Source organism: Babylonia areolata, chromosome 3 (genome assembly GCF_041734735.1).
Source record: "Babylonia areolata isolate BAREFJ2019XMU chromosome 3, ASM4173473v1, whole genome shotgun sequence".
Classification (NCBI taxonomy): Eukaryota; Metazoa; Mollusca; class Gastropoda; order Neogastropoda; family Buccinidae; genus Babylonia; species Babylonia areolata.
The window spans coordinates 15,014,899-15,036,551 of NC_134878.1; the positions used below are offsets into that span (position 1 = coordinate 15,014,899).

At 42.6% G+C, this 21,653-nt stretch overlaps 1 protein-coding gene across 1 annotated transcript in view; it reads right to left on the minus strand.

Annotated features, from left to right (window-relative positions):
* Window positions 1-2,628: 2,628 nt before the first annotated feature.
* Window positions 2,629-21,653, minus strand: part of LOC143280468 (voltage-dependent calcium channel subunit alpha-2/delta-2-like) — a 42,669-nt gene continuing 23,644 nt past the window's right edge. The window contains exons 13-22 of the mRNA XM_076585122.1: window positions 18,947-19,093; window positions 18,069-18,137; window positions 16,561-16,898; window positions 14,319-14,474; window positions 12,658-12,869; window positions 9,639-9,843; window positions 8,162-8,372; window positions 6,825-6,963; window positions 4,371-4,533; window positions 2,629-3,919 (exon numbers count right to left, since the gene is read on the minus strand). Of these exons, the coding sequence (XP_076441237.1) occupies window positions 3,721-3,919; window positions 4,371-4,533; window positions 6,825-6,963; window positions 8,162-8,372; window positions 9,639-9,843; window positions 12,658-12,869; window positions 14,319-14,474; window positions 16,561-16,898; window positions 18,069-18,137; window positions 18,947-19,093 (1,839 nt within the window). The 3' untranslated portion in view covers window positions 2,629-3,720. The remainder of the gene's footprint in view (window positions 3,920-4,370; window positions 4,534-6,824; window positions 6,964-8,161; window positions 8,373-9,638; window positions 9,844-12,657; window positions 12,870-14,318; window positions 14,475-16,560; window positions 16,899-18,068; window positions 18,138-18,946; window positions 19,094-21,653) is intronic.

Sequence of the window (21,653 nt, forward strand, 5' to 3'; positions counted from 1 at the left end):
AAAACGATCCTCTGTTGCCTTGACAACAACAAGGAGCTCTCTCCCTTCACCATCACTCTCCTTCCTCTTGTCTCTCCGTAACACGCCATTGATACCAGGAAACACACCACTGACACCAGGAAAAAAACAATCCTCTGTTGCCTTGACAACAACAAGGAGTTCTCTCCCTTCACCATCACTTTCCTTCCTCTTGTCTCTCTGTAACACGCCATTAACACCAGGCAAAAACGATCCTCTGTTGCCTTGACAACAACAAACAACAAGGAGCTCTCTCCCTTCACCATCACTCTCCTTCCTCTTGTCTCTCCGTAACACGTCATTGACACCAGGAAAAAAACACTCCTCTGTTGCCTTGACAACAACAAGGAGCTCTCTCCCTTCACCATCACTCTCCTTCCTCTTGTCTCTCCGTAACACGTCATTGACACCAGGAAAAAAACGATCCTCTGTTGCCTTGACAACAACAAGGAGCTCTCTCCCTTCACCATCACTCTCCTTCCTCTTGTCTCTCCGTAACACGTCATTAACACCAGGCAAAAACAATCCTCTGTTGCCTTGACAACAACAAACAACAAGGAGCTCTCTCCCTTCACTATCACTCACTTCCTCTTGTCTCTCCGTAACACGTCATTGACACCAGGAAAAAAACGATCCTCTGTTGCCTTGACAACAACAAACAACAAGGAGCTCTCTCCCTTCACCATCACTCTCCTTCCTCTTGTCTCTCCGTAACACGCCATTGACACCAGGAAAAAAACACTCCTCTGTTGTCCTGACAACAATAAGGAGCTCTCTCCCTTCACTATCACTCTCCTTCCTCTTGTCTCTCCGTAACACGCCATTGACACCAGGAAAAAAACACTCCTCTGTTGCCTTGACAACAACAAGGAGCTCTCTCCCTTCACCATCACTCTCTTCCTCTTGTCTCGCTCTCTCTCTCTCACTCTCTCTCCTCCCTGTCTTTTTTCCTGTTCAGTCTTTTCTGTTGTTTTGGGGTGTTTTTTTTTGTTGTTGTTGTTTCTGTTGGCTTTCTTTCCACAGTCTTTCTTCTTCTTTGTCCCTTTGTTTCCCATCTTTCCTTTGCAGGAAAGGCGTATTGTTACATCTGTCAAGGGACAGAATCACCAAAGTCCTCTGCTGGCACGCTTTTTCTTTCATTGTCGTTTTTGTCCCGGTTTTTTTCTTTTTTTTCGGGTTGTTTTTTTTTTAATCTAATCCGGTGGCTTATTTCTGGACTAGCGGACAGAATCACAACAATTATTATTGCTCAATGTTTCTGGCCCTGACTTTCTGACATGATAATTCATTTGGCAAAAAAAAAGGAAAAAAAAAGACATGACACACACACAAAAAGTAACGCCCCCTCCTCCCCCGACCCAAGACAAAATTCAAGTCATCAAAGTAATTGTCACAGAGAACACTTCGTGATGATAGAAAAACAAACAAAACAAAAAAATCGGCAAAACATTGATTTCATATCTGCCGTTTTGTAGATAACTTCTTGGACCTGTTGGTTCTGATAAAAAAAACAAACACACTGTAATGATGACTTCCTCAACAAATGAAGAGAAATGAATACTCTGTACCGAGCTGGTGTTGACTGACGCAGGTAGAAGATCCAAAAATTTTCCAATACATGTCATAGACAACAGAAAGAAATGAACGGCAAAGGTCAGAAAGTAATGAACAGCAAAGGTCAGAAAGTAACGAACGGCAAAGGTCAGAAAGTAAAAAACGGCAAAGGTCAGAAAGAAATGAACGGCAAAGGTCAGAAAGTAACGAACGGCAAAGGTCAGAAAGAAATGAACGGCAAAGGTCAGAAAGTAACGAACGGCAAAGGTCAGAAAGGTCAGAAAGAAATGAACGGCAAAGGTCAGAAAGTAACGAACGGCAAAGGTCAGAAAGTAACGAACGGCAAAGGTCAGAAAGTAACGAACGGCAAAGGCAAGTACAGCATCTGCTGCTACACTATGCCTGACGAGATGGCAAGATCCCAGTCCCATACATGGACCACCATTGTGAACTCTCCTCCCATCCACTCAGCCTTGAGTGCTGGTGTGGGTGCAAGTCACTTGGATGAAACGCTATACCGAGGTCCTGTGTGCAGCATGCTCTTAGTGCACATAAAATAACCTGCAGCAACAAAAGGGATGTTGTTGTTGTTGTCCCCAGGGAAAATTTATGTCGAAAAATCCACTTTGATGGTAAACCAAATACATTTGGAGACAGAAAAGAAGAGTAAGATTAAAAATTAAAAAAAAGAAGAAAAAAAAAGAGAGAGATTAAAAAAATGAGTGGCGTATTTTCCCCATGAGAGAGAAAGCAGCCCTGATTTCACACGGAGGAATCTCTGGTGATGATTTCACACGGAGGAATCTCTAGCGATGATTTTACACGGAGGAATCTCTGGTGATGATTTCACACGGAGGAATCTCTAGCGATGATTTCACACGGAGGAATCTCTGGTGATGATTTCACACGGAGGAATCTCTAGCGATGATTTTACACGGAGGAATCTAGCGACAAAAAGTAATACAAAATAAAACAATACAATACTGTTGGTAACAGAACCTTTCCCTTCCTGTTTTTTTTTCGTTAACTTCTTTTCTTTTTTCTTCTTCTTTTTCTTTTTTTTTTTTTTCCTTCAACCCTGGCAATCCAGCCCCACAGCAAGGGGATTTCACACACAGAGAAATGTGCTATGATGAAAGATAATAAAATGTAATACAATACTGCATTTCTTCTTCTGTTCGTTGTTATTTTACTCTGACCTGACAAGCAAGCGTCACAGGAGGGATTTTACACAAGAGAAATCTACTGTGACAAAAATTAATGCAAAACAATATAATACAATTTGGGTTTTTTTTCCTTCTTTTTTTTTTTTTGTTAGCTTTTGTGTGTGTGTGTGTGTGTGCGTGTGTTTCTTCCTCTAACGTGACATTCAAGCTCACAGCAGAAATTTTCACACAGAGAAATCTGCCGTGACAAAAAATAAATACAATACAATGCAAAACAATATTGTTCTTTTCCTCTTCTTTTTGTAGTTTTATTCACCTGACCTGTCTGACAAGAAACAAACCCACAGCAAGGATTTCATACAGAGAAATCTGCTGCAACAAAAAGTTAACAGAATATGATTGCGTCTCATATGTCCAACATTATGCACACTCAAGCCAAAAAGACCAATTTCTGTGTGTGCAGCTGATAACTTTGTATGTTACCATATAAGATCCATGTCAGCGTTCAGTGGGTCATGGAAACAAGAACGTACCCAGCATGCACAACACCGAAAACTGAGTATGGCTGCCTACAAGGCGGGGTGAATAAACAAAACGGTCATTCATGTAAAATGTTACATGTCTGTCTGAGCGTGCATGCGTGTGTGCCTGAAATCTGACTGAATGACACAGGAAACGAATGATAAGCGCCCAATGGCAGCCGTCAGTCGGCTCTACCCAGGTAGGCAGCCTGCTCCGTGAATGACGGCCCCCGAGTTTGTGAAGCGCTTAGAGCTTGGTCTCTGACCAAGGATTGGCGCTATATAAGTATCCATATCAAATCAGAATAAAAAATAATACAATACTGTTGTTGTCTTTTTCTTCGGTTTTGTTGTTCCTCTGACATGACGGTCAAGCCCACACAGCAGGGAGGGCGGGGGGTGGCGGAGGATTTCACACACAAGAGAAAAATCTCCCAGTGACGTACACAGACCCCTTCTCCTCAAGCCCACAGCGACAAGAGGACGCTGCCCACGATCAAGACGGCACTGGCGGTGATGCTGCTGGCCGTGGTGTAGGTGCACTTGATGGCGATGTCCCTCAACTTGGGGCACATGTTCCTCTGGGACAGAGTGGTCTCCGTTGGGTCCTCGTGCGCGCACGTTCCGTTGACAATGCGGTAGGCGCCGCTGTTCACCACGCTGTTGGTTGGAAGAATAATATAATATATATATATATATATATATATATATATATATATATATATAAAATAATGATAACAATAATAACAATAATCACTGATAATAACAATAATATCAATGATAACAATAATAATGATACATTAATAATAATTATTATAATAATACATTAATAATCTCTTCTTCTTCTTCTTCTGCCTTCCACAACACGGACCTCAATGTCAATGATTTTCAAAACACGGCTGGAAAATACATGTTTGTATCCCCAAACTTTAGCCATCACACACATACTCACATCAGCTTACACAACCCAATAACAAGTCTCAATGCAATACCAAATCACTGATGCTAACAATAAACATGCCCAAACACCTACGAGTTAATCAGCAGGGCTCAGAATGCACAGATTCACTGGTACCAAGATAAAAAAAAAAAACACAGGTCAAATGCCTACCTGCGAGTCATTTTGCAGTTGAAGTTGTAGAAGATGGACTTTTTGAAGATCTGGTAGTTCTCGATGACCAGAAGATACAGGTTGGTCTTTGGCAGCGCAGTCACATAGTAGAACCCAGACATGCAGGGCCCAGACACATTGCCCGTGATCATTCCACTTGGGCCTGGAAACAAACAGTGATAATAACAATAACAAAACAAAAAAAATAATAATAATAGTTGTTGTAGTAATACTACTACTACTACTACTACTACTATTAATAATAATAATAATAAAAATTCTTTAATTTTTTCAAACTTATTTTTATTCAATTCACATGTACAAGGTGGAAAGCAATCACATTCATTTGTCTTTTTTTTTCTTTTTTTTTTCTTTTTCTTAAGAGAAAAACACCAGCAAATAAATGAAGATACTACTACACATAAGGAGAAAAGGGGTATCAATAATAATAATAATAATAATGATTATGATGATGATAATGTACATTTGTATAGAGCCCTTTCTCTCTAAAAGAGCTCAGGATGCTTCATTTCAAAGTTCCATGTTACATGAAGTTGAGCCACTCTTGACCATTCTCTCTTTCTCTCTCCCCTCACTTCTTCTCCTCTTCTTCTTCTTCTTCTTCTGCGTTCGTGGGCTGCAACTCCCACGTTCACTCGTATGTACACGAGTGGGCTTTTACGTGTATGACCGTTTTTACTCCGCCATGTAGGCAGCCATACTCCGTTTTCGGGAGTGTGCATGCTGGGTATGTTCTTGTTTCCATAACCCACCGAACGCTGACATGGATTACAGGATCTTTAACGTGTGTATTTGATCGTCTCCCATCACTCCCACCCTTCTCTCATTGCTCATTCATGCAAAGGGTGTTGTCAGGCATGAGGCATGTTGCAGAAATATCAAACTGTGGTCAGCAACCTTGTTGGGCCCCAAGAACCACTGCTGGCGACCGTCAAACGGCGGAAGATGGCATGGTTTGGTCATGTTTCAGTTTCAGTTTCAGTAGCTCAAGGAGGCGTCACTGCGTTCGGACAAATCCATATACGCTACACCACATCTGCCAAGCAGATGGTCATGTCATACGACATAACACCCTCTCCAAAACCATCCTGCAAGGGACTGTAGAGGGAGGGCGCAGACGGGGGCGGCAGAGAAAGAGCTGGTCCGACAACGTCAAGGAATGGACCAAAATAATGATGCCAGATCTCCTCACGACAGCTGCCAACAGAACGGCGTGGCGAGCTATGACATCTTCCCCCCAACGACCCCAGCGGTCAAGGGAATGAAGAAGAAGAAGAAGAAGACCGCTTAAGGATAGCTTTTGAAAACATGTGTTTCCAGTGAAGAGCGAAAGGCAGAGACAGTCAGATGGTCAGAAAGATAGGTAGGTCCAGTGGAGTGTAAAAACAGCAAAGCAGCTTTGACATGTCAATATCAACAGACAAGTGAGGAAAGCATTTCCACTTGTTAGCCAGAAAGAATGATCAGCTGTCCCAGATGAATCAATAGGTGGGTATTTGGAGCCCTGATGGTGCTTCCAAAACTTTTCCATGTCATCATCGTCTTCTTCTGCTGTATGAATCATGGGCTACAACAGTTCCCATGTTTATCTGTTTCTTCTATTACATGTATGACCTTTTCAACCTCACCATGCGTGTCATGATCTGGTCTTGACCTCTGCTCCCTGACCTTGACTTTCAACAGGGTTTTCGCTATCACCACAACCAACCAGTTATCAACACAATGCTTGTTAAGACTGGATGCAAGATCCAAGTTCTGTTGCGTTTACACTCGTGCAGTACAATGACCTTGAACTTCAGAAATCTTGACACTGAATTTCACAGGGGTTCATGGTTTCTCTGTGGCCAATCACTACGACAAGTTTGATGAATCTTGTTGATGAAAGGCACAACCTCTGTCATACTCACGACACTTGTTTTAGGAAGTCATATCATGACCTTGACCTTTGACCTCATGAACTGATTTTTTTTTTTTTTTATAGTGGGGCCTCCCATCTCCTATTTGTTCCCACTTATCATTTGTTCATATTATCACAATTTGTCCCAACGAAACTGAACTTGAGTATACTTCATGAAAAATTGGCTGGAAAAGTCTTCGTTTCATCAAAAATGTCCCCATTCCCCAACCTCCTCCTACCATCTCCTGTCCCTTTCTACCCCCACTACTCCCTCCTCCCTCCCTCTTAGTTTCTCCTTCTTCTTCTTCATTATCATCTTCTTCTTCTTCTTCTTCTTCTACATCTTCTTCTTCTTCTATGTCTTCTTCTTCTTCTTCTTCTACATCTTCTTCTGCTGCTGCTGCATTCAAAGGCTACAACTCCCAAATTCACGCATGTGAGCAGGCTTTTATGTGCAAGTCCGTTTTTTTATCCCATCAAGTAGGCATCCATACTCCGTTTTCAGGGGGTAACCTCTAAGTTTTAAAAAACCTCACCCAGATTATCGTCCACAGCGGAGAAGCTAACGACGTCCTGAATGCATCCAAATTCACTGTGGAACTTGGGGATGGGGCCCCTGTTCTTCTGGTAGTCATCGTGGTCCTCCGGCTTCTGCGGCATTCCTTGCAGGGTCACCTGTGTATGTGTGTGTGTGTGTGTGGCAGAGACAGTTTCAGTTTCAGTTTCAGTAGCTCAAGGAAGCGTCACTGCGTTCGGACAAATCCATATACGCTACATCACATCTGCCAAGCAGATGCCTGACCAGCAGCGTAACCCAACGCGCTTAGTCAGGCCTTGAGAGAAAAAAATTTTAAAAAATAAATAAGGGGTGAATAAATAATAGATAAATACATAAAAAAAATAACTACTACCACTACTAATAATATGTATAAGGCGCAAAAACTTGATGAAGTCAACTATAAGCATACATAAATAAATAAATAAATAAAAGTAGTAACAATAATAATAATAATAATAAATAAATAAATAAATAGAGACAGGTTTCATTGGTAATTGAATTTGTCTTGTCCATCACGGTCTAATGAGGAACAGCAGTAAACAAAATATAAGGAATCTGTGGTATTTGCGTGGGTTATCAATTTAATGTCTGTTCACTGAAGTGATTTTAGATAGGGTGAAAAAGAAAAGTGTGTGTGTTTAGTGTGTAAGTTAAGGAAAAAGAGTTAAACATTTTGAAACTGAGTTGTTGGAGAGTATAGGAATGAACTCATTTATTATTACCCATGAAAGAATATGCATATTAGTTATTCTATGTCTGCATACACACGCAATATTCCTGGTATATTTTGGCTTAGAAGGCATCAACTTTCAATGTATACATAAGAGTCTGTATTTTCTTACTAATGCTGAACTAAATGTTTGTACATTCAACAGACATTACCTCATGATTAAAAGAAGTAAAAGAACACACACCTGGACATTCAACAGACACTACCTCATGATTAGTTCATTCTACCCGACAGCTACAAGCCTGCTACAACTACCCTGGACCAGCATTACATGAGACCACTGCAGAAAAAAAAAACATGGTGGTTCACCAAAACAGTGAAAATCGATGGAGAATTGCTCATTTAATCGGTCAAACAAAACTTCGTTTTCATGCTTCCGAAATCTATAAATGGTTCAGTTTAGTATGCCAACTGTACCAAGCAAGAATGAACGAAATTAGAATGGTGTAATGGTACAAGAATACTCGTACCTGGTCCACACAGGGGAAGTAATCATAGTACAAGTTAACTCGTACCATGGAGTAGAATGAGTTAAGAGAAATAACGAACAGAACACACACCTGGACATTCCAACAGACAATTACCTTGGGTTCACTGGGTGTGATGCGGCAGGATCCCTGGAAGTCGATAGACTCCTTGCGCCGGAAGAAGTGGTGGTAGTTGACCAGGTGCTTCATCACCTCCCCCTCTTTGCTGCCCAGCGTCACCTGCTCGTAGCGGCTCTCATCCAATGCGCTGGCCGTCAGGAAGTCTGGGTCCATCACCAGGTATGCTTTGCTGTCGAACAGGTAGCACCTGCGACCCCGAATACAAAATTTTCTTTTTCTGAAATTGCGTTTATTTGATTAACTCTTTCAGCATCAAGTTTCTGTGTGAAAAACACTCCCAGTGCCAAATATTTCAGAAACGATGCTCTAATTCAGAGGCTTCGGTTCATGTCAAAACAACACAATGGACTGGTTCACTTCAAACTCGGTCAGAGGGCAAAGGTTAGTCATTGTTCTAATGGCCTGCAGCTGTCAAGCTTTGTTACAATATGAAAAGTGGTATTATCAACATGACCCCTAGATGTTGACCAAAGTCACCTAAGGCGGAGCACTGTCTGGTCAACTAAAGTAGCCTATAGCAGTGAAAGAGTTAACAAGTACACTATACTGTGACTCACAAGCACAGTAAGGTAGAAAAAAAAATTTTCTTAATCGTAAAACTGCATTTACTTTAACATACATATAATGTCCCACTGATGCATACTTCCCCGACAGGGGCCTGATTCCTAGTCCTGTAGGAAAGACTTCTCTGCTCAAGCTGAAGGAAGTATCTGCAGCTAGTAGCCTCCCTTAGTGTATATTACCTCCCTTGTGTTTAGACATGCAGCATCCTCTATCCCCACAGACAGCCGTCTTCCATTCCTGCAGCCTATGCACCAAGCTGCTGTCTTGTTTTGCATTTCTTCGCCACAGTCGAGGAAGAAGACCCTGAGCCACACCTGCAGTACCCTTCAGAGAATGGCCCAGCAGAGACAACATTGGCGGTTCTTCATTGCTGCCGCCCCATGCCATACAGCATACTGGCAAGCGTGTAATTAAATCTCTGTCATTCGATGGTTTGAATTTCTGTATTCGCATGATATCATGTCTGACAACAGTTGTTGTTAGTTTTATCGCCGTCCTGTATGCAAATACTGATCTGCTTGAGGGGGCAACCTGTTTGAGGGGTTGATACTTTTTGCCCTCTCGATTCAGCTGATGTGCACAAGCTCAAAATCATGTGTGCTTGCACATGTTTATGGAAGCATTCACTCAGATAAACACACACACACACACACATAAATATATTAATACCACTTAAAGTGGGAAGATATAAAATTGAATACAAAACACACACACACACACAAGCACACACACACACACACACACAGAGAAAAAAAGCAACTGTTGCTTATTCAGTTTACCATCATGAAATAAAATCTTGACTTGACTTGACTTGACTTCACTTCACACACACACACACACACACACAAAACAAAAACAAAACAGCGACTCGTCACACAAAGCGCCCAACCTGGTCTGGCACTCCTCTCTGCCGTCCGGGCAGGTGTAGGTCAGTCCACAAGACTTGCGGAAGTCGCTGGCCTGCATGCTCTCCATGGAGCGGTTGTGGAAGTCATCGTACAGGATGTCCAGCCCAGTCACCCCCTCCACACGCTCCGTCGAGCACCTGTGTCGGTCCGAGTAATGGCCCGGGGCTTTGCTCAGGTAGCAGACCTCTGAAATGAGCCACAGTTGGTTGGAAACCCCACAATAGCTGAGTGGTTAAAGCGTTGGACTGTCAATCTGAGGGTCCCGGGTTCGAATCACGGTGACGGCGCCTGGTGGGTAAAGGGTGGAGATTTTTACGATCTCCCAGGTCAACATATGTGCAGACCTGCTAGTGCCTGAACCCCCTTCGTGTGTATATGCAAGCAGAAGATCAAATACGCACGTTAAAGATCCTGTAATCCATGTCAGCGTTCGGTGGGTTATGGAAACAAGAACATACCCAGCATGCACACCCCCGAAAACGGAGTATGGCTGCCTACATGCGGGGTAAAAATGTCATACACGTAAAAGCCCACTCGTGTGCATACGAGTGAATGCAGAAGAAGAAGAAGGTCCGAGTAGTGGCCCGGGGCTTTGCTCAGGTAGCAGACCTCTGAAACGAGCCACAGTTGGTTGGAAACCCCGTTTTGGGGAGAATCATCATGATGCGTGGAATGGGTGAATGGAGTCTCTTCACCTTGTGGGTGTGTGTGTGTGTGTGTGTTGTGTTTGGTTTGTATGTGTGCATGTTTGTGCATGGTGTGTGTGTGTGTGTGTGTGTGTGTGTGTGTACGTGCTGCGTGCGTGCGTGCATGCGTGCATGTGTTTATGTGGAGGATGTACAGGGTGTTGTTGTTGTTTTTCTCCTTTCTTTTATCTCTCTCACACACTTTTTTTTCGGGGGGGCTTTGTTTTTGGTGTGGTTTTTCTTATTGTTTTTGTCAAACATTTCAATCCAGTTTGATTCAATTCTTTCACCCCATCAGGGCACATGGAGGGTAACAGAACGCACAGCAATCAGTACCTAAAACACACTCCTTACAGCAAATCTTCTTCTTCTTCATTCATGGGCTGTTGTCTTATTTATTTATCTATTTATTTATTTATTTATTATTATTGTTATTATTACTACTACCCCTTTTTTATATATTTTAATTATTATTAATTTATTTACTTATTTATGTACGCTTATCTATTATTTATTCACCTTTTTTTTCTTTTCTTTTTTCTCGAGACCTGACTAAGCGCGTTGGGTTACGCTACTGGTCAGGCATCTGTTTGGCAGATGTGGTGTAGCATATATGGATTTGTCCGAACGCAGTGACGCCTCCTTGAGCTACTGAAACTGAAACTGAAACTCATGGGCTGTGAATCCCACATTCACTTTTTGACAAGAATGGGCTTTTACATTTATGACCGTTTTTACCCTACTCGTATACGCAGCCCTACTCTGTTTTCAGGGGGTATGCATGCCAGGTATGTTCTTGTTTCCACTACCCACTGAATACAGATATGGATTACAGGATCTTTGACATGTCTATTTGATCTTCTGCATGAGTTTACACACAAAGGGGGTTCAGGCACTGGCAGGTCTGCACATCTGTTGCCCTGGGAGATCTGAAAATTTTCACCCTTCACCCACCAGGGCGCCGTGACCAGGATGACAGCAAATCAAAATGGGACACAAAAACTCTTAGAACTAGAAGACTGACTCCTCAATTCAACAACTTTACAGGAATGCAGACATTTTGCAAAAATATGATGTGAATTTTCTTCCTCTTTGTACAAGATAGCAAGCAAACTGTTTGCATGGATTAGAACAGATTACTTGGTCATACTCAGTACTACTTTCTTAACATGCACAGCGTCAGCAGTTATCTGCTAAAACGTGCTACCACTATTCACTGAGGCTTTTCTAAGAGTGGGAAAGTGGACGTAAAAGTGTGTGTGTGTGTGTGTGTGTGTGTGTGTTTTAGGAGAATGGAAGGGGAGGTAACATGTGTGCATGTCAGCATGTGTGTGAATGTGTGTGTGTGAATGTGTGTATGTATGTGTGTGTGCATGTGAATGTGTGTGTGTGTGTGTGTGTGTGTGTGTGTGTGTGTATGTGTGCATCTGTGTGTGCATCTGTGTGTGCAAGGGGTGTGTGGACATATATGTATGTTTGCAATCACACATGCACCAGTATGTGCAACTTATGAAACTCTCTAACAACTGAATAAAAAAAAAAAATTACTGGAACATGTCTTGCTGCAAATGGGAGACCATACCACCCCTCTCCCTCTCACCCCCCCCCAAACCCCCCACCCCCCCACCCATATCCCCTTACACCCCTCAAAAAATAGCTATTTTTGTTGTTGAAACGAATCCCATTCCTTCAATTTCATCTTCACCTTCCCCTTGACCTCTGTTGATGTGGTTGGGACACCAGTGAAGACAACACCACCACTCTCTTCTACCTCTCCCTGTCTATCCTCTGCCTCACATTTCACACACACAGAAATAGCACAAAAAGATCAAATAAATAAACAAATGAATTAATAAATAAATAAATACATAAATAAATAGTCCTCTACCACACATTTCACACACAGAGAAACAACACATAAAGATTAAATAAATGACTAAATAAATAGTCCTCTGCCGCACATTTCACACACAGAGAAACAGCAGAAAAAGATGAACAGATAAATAAATAAATAAATAAATAGTCCTCTGCCTCACATTTCACACACACAGAAATAGCACAAAAAGATGAAATAGATAAATAAATAAATAAATGAATAAATAAATGCATAAATACATAGTCCTCTGCTACACATTTCACACACAGAGAAACAGCAAAAAAAGATACAAAAAATAAATAAATAATAAAATAAATAGATGAATAAATAAATAAATAGTCCTCTGCCACACATTTCACACACACAGAGAGAAATAGCACAAAAAGATAAAATTTAAAATAAATAAATAAATAAATCACCACCACCACCACCACTTACTCATCAAGCAGTCAGTGTCCTCCTCACACGGACACCCCCCAAGCAGCTTCCCTTTCTCCATCCCGTCACATTCGTGCTCCTTGCGCGGGATCATGCCCTCGAAAACTGCCTGCGAGATGGTGTTGATTTTGCCCACGCCGGCCGAGTCCATGTAGGGGGTGGAAATGGATGTCTTGTGTGGGGCCGAGCTCGTGCGCTTATACCACGGACGCCTGGAGAGATGAATGATGAATGGTATGGATATACTTATGTAGCACCTGTCCTCAGTTGAAGACCAAGCTCTAAGTATTTTACAAACACAGGGTCATTTGCATAACAGGCTGCCTACCTGGGTAGAGCCGACTGACAGTTGCCACTGGGCGCTCATCATTCGTTTTCTGTGTCATTCTATCAGATTTCAGCCATGCCCACATACACACTCAGTCAGACAAGCAGCATTTTACATGCACGACCGTTTTGTTTGTTTACCCTGCCATGCAGGCAGCCATACTCCATTTTCAGGGGTGTGCATGCTGAGTGTGTTCTTGTCGAACCCTGGACCCTCAGATTGGAAGTGTAACACTTTAACCACTCGGCTACTGTGCCCAAGATATGTCAAGGATACATTTGTTGTTGTTTTTTTCTTCCCTTGTTTTTTTTGTTTTTTTTTTGTTTTTGTTTTTTCTCTTGAGCAGTTTTGCCTTTGTTTGTCTGCTTAGAAACTCATGCACTTGTGATCATGGACAACTGGAGAAGTCAAGGTTTTTTTTTGCAGACTTTTTTCTTCTTCTTCTTCTTGTTTGCTTGTTTCACTTGTTGAGCAGTTTTGCATTTGTTTGTCCTACTTAAAAGTCAAGTTGATTTGTATGTTTCTTCCCTCCCTCCCCTTACTTGTTGAGCAGTTTTGCATTTATTTCTCCTACTTAAAAGACAAGCTGTTTTTGTATATTTCTTCCCTCCCTCCCCTTACTTGTTGAGCAGCTTTGCTTTTGTTTCTTCTTCTTCTGCATTTGGTGGCTGCGACTCCCACATTCACTCACATGTGTGAGAGGGATGTTACGTCTATGACCATGTTTACCACACCATGGATGCATGCAACCATGCTCCATTTTCAGGGGGTATGCATGCTGGGTGTCTTCTTCTCTGTTTCCATAACCCACTGAACTGCTGACATGGATCACAGGATCTTTAATGTGTTCATCTGACCTTCTGCAATCGTACACACATAAAAGGGGGTTCAGGCACAAGCAGATCTGCGCATCTGCTGACCTGGGACACCACAATAACTTCTTCTTCTTCTGCATTCACTCGTATGCACACGAGTGGGCTTTTACATGTATGACCGTTTTTACCTCGCCATGTAGGCAGCCATACTCCGTTTTCGGGGGTGTGCATGCTGGGTATGTTCTTGTTTCCATAACCCACCGAACGCTGACACGGATTACAGGATCTTTAACATGCGTATTTGATCTTCTGCTTGCATATACACACGAAGGGGGTTCAGGCACTAGCAGGTCTGCACATATGTTGACCTGGGAGATCGTAAAAATCTCCACCCTTTACCCACCAGGCGCCATTACCGTGATTCGAACCCGGGACCCTCAGGTTGAAAGTCCAACGCTTTAACCATTCGGCTATTGCGCCCGTCACACTACAATAACAATAGCACACAAACCACTCACTGGGTGGGGTCATAGCCGCGGGTGGACCGATGACCAGGGTAGGTCCTGAACACCCCACTGCGCAGTCCCACGTTGGTCCACTTGATCTTGTCGATGGAGTCAAAGTTCCGCGTCCTCCACACTTCCTCGATTGGCTGGGTGATCAGCACGTCTGCCCTGTTTCCACACAGACCTCTCCTCGTAAAATAATCTATAGAAGTATTGCATACAATATTTGATTATTGATTAATTCTTTGTCCTAATCCCGCTTCCACCCATTCCCCCCCATCTCACACACACTCTTCCAATATTATGGGGTTTTTCTTTCTCCAATCACTGACGCTCACCCTCTCCATTTTCTATTTTGCACTCTCTATCTTTTCCACATTCTGTTCTTTCTCTCTCTCTCTCTCTTCCTTCCTCAATCCCCTTACCCACCCCTCCACCTCAACAGCCCCCTTTTCAGTTGTATAATCCTTCCCTTGTCACTAATTTTCAGTTATGACGATTTAGGAGTAATAATAATGAAAATAATGATAATAGAAATAATAATAATAATAATAATAATAATAATAATATTGCAATTTTTGTTGTTTTCTTGTTGAAGTGGATTTTTCTACAGAATTTTGCAAGGGACAACCCTTTTGTTGCCATGGGTCCTTTTACGTGCGCTAAATGTATGCTGCGCATGGGACGTCGGGTTCACTGTCTCATCCGAATAACTAGCGTCCAGACCACCACTCAAGGTTTAGTGGATGGGGAGAAAATACTGGCGACTGTGGGATTCAAACCGGTGCACTCAGATTCTATTGCTTCCTAGGTGGATGCGTTACTACTAGGCCATCACACCACTGATTGATTGACTGAGTGATCAGCAAAACTGAACACAAGCCATCAGAACCAGAAGGAAAAAAAGCCACAAAGGGAAGGAAGCCAAGTCTCAAATACAAGCGCTGGGGACTGCGATAAACAATAATGATAATACATATTTTTTCTATGGCGGGATATCCAGCACCAATGCTGCTCAAAGCGCCTTACATCATCCAGTTGACTATAAACATGCCTTAGAAAACACATCTGCCGCTATCTGACAATGGAAAACATCCAGTGTGTTCATATGAATGAAAACTCACACTTAAAGAGATGAATCAGATTATAAAAGCTATGAAGGAAATAAGGCTTAGATTAAAACAAAATGCATTTCATAGAACACACACACACACACACACACACACACACACACACATATATGTACAGATGTCCATCCCTTACAGACACACACACACACACACACACACTGACATTAAATATCAACTGCACTAAAAACAAAATTGCATAAGCATTAAGAACACAGGTGTGGCTGTGTAGGGGGAGGAAAGGGGCTGTGGGGGTGGGGGGGTGGGTAGGGGGTGTGAGGGGTGTGGGAGAAACCTAGACTGAACTGCAAGGGTTAGTAAGGCCACAAATGACAGAGGCAGCAAAAAACAACAACAACCAAAACAAGAGAGGCAAGGCCTTCAAGACTCACTTGTGATAAATTACGTCCCCTAGCATTAATTACAGAATAATTTCCCTTCTTTACTCTCTGCACCAAAACGTTTGCAAAATAAATAAAACTTCCATGCTTAGCAAAAGAAGTTCCTGTTTGAACAAAAAAAATGACAATAATGACTCCTCTTGTTGTTGTGTCAGAATAAGAGGTCAAAGTGCCAAGTTTAGAGAATACCAAAAATATAAATGTAACAGTAAATGCAGTTTGCATATAATTAGGCTTCTTTTATTATTTTTTTGTGCCCATCCCAGAGGTGCAATATTGTTTTAAACAAGATGATTAGAAAGAACTGAATTTTTCCTATTTTCATGCCTAATTTGGTGTCAACTGACAAAAGTATTTGCAGAAAAAATGTCAATGTTAAAGTTTACCACGGACACACAGACACACACACACACACAGACAACCGAACACTAGGTTAACTCACTCAGTACGGCCAGCCCTCTCTTCTCCTCTACACAGACCCCTCGGATGTCCAGTGGGTGTCTGAATGACCCAACCTTTAGCTTCCGTCGTCAGAATTATGGTATTCTTTGTCAACATTCACGTCTTCAGTATAAGAGCCTTCCGCTTGCAATATTTTGATGATGGTAATTGGGGTGAAACGCTGTTAACGTCGTCTCTTTCGCCGTTCGTATGGAGAGAGTTAAAGCATAGACTCACTTTGTTTACACAAGTGAGTCAAAAACGACAGAAAAACACAGTATTCACCTGACGCCCTTGTCAAACTTCTGAAGGCCCGTCTCGCAGCCCATGTCCTCCTGGTCGCCGTTGATCCACAGGTGAGCGTCCAGGGTCTTGGCCGCCAGACTGTCGTTGTACATGTACTTGATGGGGTCACAGTGGCTCTGGGGAGCCAGGAAAATGGTGGAGTAGTTGTAGGTGATCCGCAGACCCGGGTAGCGGGACTCTTTCTCCCGCACATCGATCTCTTCGAAGACCCCGGGGAGCTCCAAGCGAAGGAGGGGGCTGTTGTACTCTTCCAAGAGGTTGTAGTAGCTCTTGCCGATTCCGGACCTGTCCTCTGGTTCCTGGGAGCGTCGGAACTCCTACACGGAGAAGGAGACCATCATTTTTGTAGGGGGGGTTGCTGGGGGGAGAATTATGAAGTGTGTATATGTGTGTGTGTGTGTTAGTCAAAATTTTATTTTCAGATACATTGTGTACACACATGTGTGTGTGTGTATGTGTGTGTGTGTGTGCATGTGTGTGCGTGCATGTGTGCATGTGTGTGTGTGTGTGTGTGTGTGTGTGTGCATGTGTGTGTGTGTGTGTGTGTGTAGTGGAGGGGGGTGAAATTGGGTGAGGATATGTAAGGGGAGGCATGGTGCATGTGTGTGTGTGTGTGTGTGCATGTGTGTGTTCATTGTATTCATATTAGGTTTGAATGTCTGAATCACTGTCTTAAGTGTTTTGTATAAGTGTGTTAATGTGTATGTGTGTGTATGTGTGTGTCTGTATTTGTGTATGCATGTGTGTTTGTGTGTGCAAGAGGTGTGTCTGTGTACATGTGTATGCATGCATCTGTGCTCTTGTGTGTGACTCTTCAGGTCATGCTGCTAACACAATGTTCACATATCACAGACACTTAAAAACAAGCATTTTGCATGAAAAGATACAGAATTACAACAGATCTTTTTTCTTTTTTTTTTAACATAAACTGAACAGATCACATACCGACCATAACTATTCAGCAGACTATATTATCCTATTTAAAAAGCAAAACAAAACAAAAACAACAAAGACAGCATCACTGTTCAGTTTGAACAGAACTGTCAAACAGTACAATGCTTTTAAGTTAAACTATGACACAAGCAAGGGCGAATGAACATGATTTATAAAGGCTGTGTAAAAGTTTCCACTCTTAGGTTGAGTGTTTACAACCCCATGCATGCACACACACACACACACACACACACACACACACACACACACACACACACACACACACACACACACACACACACACACACACATTCACACAACCCCATGCATGCATGCACACACACGCGCGCGCACGCTCGCACACACACACACACACACACACACACAGGGATAGAAACAACAAGAAACATTTTAACCGCCTGCACAGCAGACAGCACACGTGTGCACGCACACGCACACATAAACACGATGCAGTTAATGGATTCTGAAAGCATGACTTAGCATGCCGTTGACACTGGAATTCACCACAACAAAGTGAACAGGTATCTACTAACCCTGTCTTCTTCTGCCAGACTGAAGGCGAAGCAGTACTCAGAGTCTTTCAGGGAGCCAAAGTAGAAGGTCTGGAACAACAACCAAAAAAAAAAAAAAAAAAGAAAATGGGGTATTCATTTCAAAATGAATTTAATTGCAGAAATGGACTGAAAACATGTTAAACTGTTTCTTATGATCAAAATGCAGTTTGATTTTTCAACGCAATTATAACTGCAGAAAAAGGATTGAACATTGAAAATGATTCTTACATTCAAAACAGAGATCAATAAACATAATTCTTAATGCAGATATAGGCTTAAACACACACACACACACCACACACACACACACACACACACATACACACACACACACACACACACACACACGTACACACACACACACACACGTACACACACACATACACACACACACATACACACACACACACATACACGCACACACACACACACATACACACACACGCACACACACACACACACACACGCACACACACACACACACACACACACACACGCACGCACACACACACACACACACACACACGCACGCACACACACACACACACACACACACACACACACAGGGCAGGAGGGCAGGATGAGGGCATGATGTAAAAAAAGCTGCACACGCTTATTCTTTCACCCTCAACACACACACACACACACACACACAAATCTAAAATCATTTTTGTCAAACATTACTTCCACTAATGACGTGAAACAACACAAGAGCACAACAAACACACAAATAAACAATACATAAAACAAAAACAACAATAAGCAAAACACAGCACACGCAAGGATCCAAACCTCCATCCCACATCACCTCACACAACCATAAGTCCCCCAAAACACACCGCACGCTGTGAACTTACGCGCATTTTTCCGTCAAGAGCCTTGGGGAACAGGATCTTCCCCGTCTCCCCGGCCTGCATGCGTTCCTGCAGCTCCAGAAACTCTGCCGGTTTCCCGACGCGCATTTCCAGCTCACCGATGGGGATGAAGATGGGGTCCTCCAGCAGCTGTGAAAAGGAAAGGCAACGACCGTCAGTCATCAGCTTCCGCAACTTTTTTTTTTTTTTTTTTTTTTTTTTGCTGCTGCCCTGTCTTCTGCACTGTTTCAGTGGCTTTACTCCTATACCGTTCATTCCAAGTCCCCCATACACAGCCATACCCGGGTGGGCAACGACCGTCAGTCGTCAGCTTTCACAACTTTTTTCTTTTCTTATCTTTTTTTTTTTTTATTTTGCTGCCCTGTCTTCTGCACTGTTTCAGTGGCATTACTCCTGTTCCGTTCATTCCAAGTGCCCCATACACAGCCACACCTGGGTGGGCAACGACTGTCAGTCGTCAGCTTCCGCAGCTTTTTTCTTTTCTTTCTTTCTTTTTTTTCTTTTTTTTTTTTTTGCTGCCCTGTCTTCTGCACTGTTTCAGTGGCTTTACTCCTATACCGTTCATTCCAAGTCCCCCATACACAGCCACATCCAGGGTGGGCAACGACTGTCAGTCGTCAGCTTCCACAACTTTTTTCTTTTCTTTTCTTTTTTTATTTATTTTGCTGCCCTGTCTTCTGCACTGTTTCAGTGGCATTACTCCTATACCGTTCATTCCAAGTCCCCCCTACACAGCCACACCCGGGTGGGCAATGACCGTCAGTCGTCAGCTTCCACAACTTTTTTCTTTACTTTTCTTTTTTTTTATTTTGCTGCCCTGTCTTCTGCACTGTTTCAGTGGCATTACTCCTATACCGTTCATTCCAAGTCCCCCATACACAGCCACATCCAGGTGGGCAACGACCGTCAGTCGTCAGCTTCCACAACTTTTCTCTTTTCTTTCTTTTCTTTCTTTTTTTTTTTTTTTTTTGCTGCTGCCCTGTCTTCTGCGCTGTTTCTGTGGCATTACTCCTATACCGTTCATTCCAAGTCCCCCATACACAGCCACACCCGGGTGGGCAACAACCGTCAGTCGTCAGCTTCCGCAGCTTTTTTCTTTTCTTTTTTTCTTTTTTTTTTTTTTTTTTTTTTTTTTTTGCTGCTGCCCTGTCTTCTGCGCTGTTTCAGTGGCATTACTCCTATACTGTTCATTCCAAGTCCCCCATACACAGCCACACCCGGGTGGGCAACGACTGTCAGTCGTCAGCTTCCACAACTTTTCTCTTTTCTTTTTTTTTTTTTTTTTTTTTTTGCTGCTGCCCTGTCTTCTGCGCTGTTTCTGTGGCATTACTCCTATACCGTTCATTCCAAGTCCCCCATACACAGCCACATCCGGGTGGGCAACAACCGTCAGTCGTCAGCTTCCACAACTTTTTTTTTTTTTTTTTTTTTTTTTTGCTGCCCTGTCTTCTGCGCTGTTTCAGTGGCATTACTCCTGTACTGTTTATTCCAAGTGCCCCATACACAGCCACACCTGGGTTTGTCTGTCTGTGTTTAGGGAATTTTTTTTTTTTTTTTACACAGTGCCAGCAGTCCACAGGGAACCATTGATGGTAGGTCGCCAGGAGGGCCACACACCAGAGGAGACCCTGCACTGCTGCTGAGTCACTTCTGTGGTGTTCAGTAGTGCCTGTTCTAATTTAATGTACTTAGGACGCTACCTACTAAGCACCCTACTGATGACAATGATGACCTTGTCGTGGAGCCAGACGGAGTGAGCGTCTCCCCATGGTGAAGACCGCCACCATGTCCCTCCAATAATAGTCCCCCATGATACCAGTTAACACTGAAGACGTTGACAAGACACTCCCCACAGCTTCCACAACTGAACTGCCTTGCGTGGGAAGGTGGCCCCGTGGGTAATGTGCCTGACTATGGAACTAGTGTCCACAGGTTCAAGTCTCATATAAGGACTGGGATTTTTTTGTTACTCACCATACAACTACCCCCACCCCCTCACCCACCCTCTCTGCAAATCATCAATCACTCTCACAAATCATCAGTCACTCTCATCCTCGTCAAACAAACCATCTGATCAGATTTCGTCACCACAAGCAATCACTTCATTGTCTTCAAAGATTTTGTAAAGCTTCTGCAGCATCTTTGGGTGACAAAATCACAACAGGTTTTTTTTCAACATGCTGCTGTTTCAAGCCACTGGAGCCAAGTTGTGCTTTTGTGTCCGCCATTTAAAAATTTTCTGAGAGGGTACCGAAAATAACATCCAATATCTAACATCCAATGATTACCATACAGAGCATGATTGGCTGTTACTCCTCGTGGATAATGAAAGTAAACATATCAAGCTCTCTGACTGGTAGTTGTTGAGACACATCAACGTTAAAGAAGAACTGTAAAAAAATAAATAAATAAATAAAAAATCCTGCAATGATGTAGACACATATGCACATTGTGAGGCAAATAGCAAAGCATTTTTGCGGATGTAAATATACGTCACAGGGCAGTGACCAGTTAATTAAGTTCAGTCTTCTTGCTTTCATGCATGTTCAAAATCTATATTCTGAAATATGGGATGATTTAAAATATGGAAAAGCTGTTCTGTAATATTGTTTTGTCTGTTATGTTTCAGTTTAAAAACAGTTTTTCAGGATTTTTCTTTTTAAAAAGTCACAATTGTTTAGACATAGCC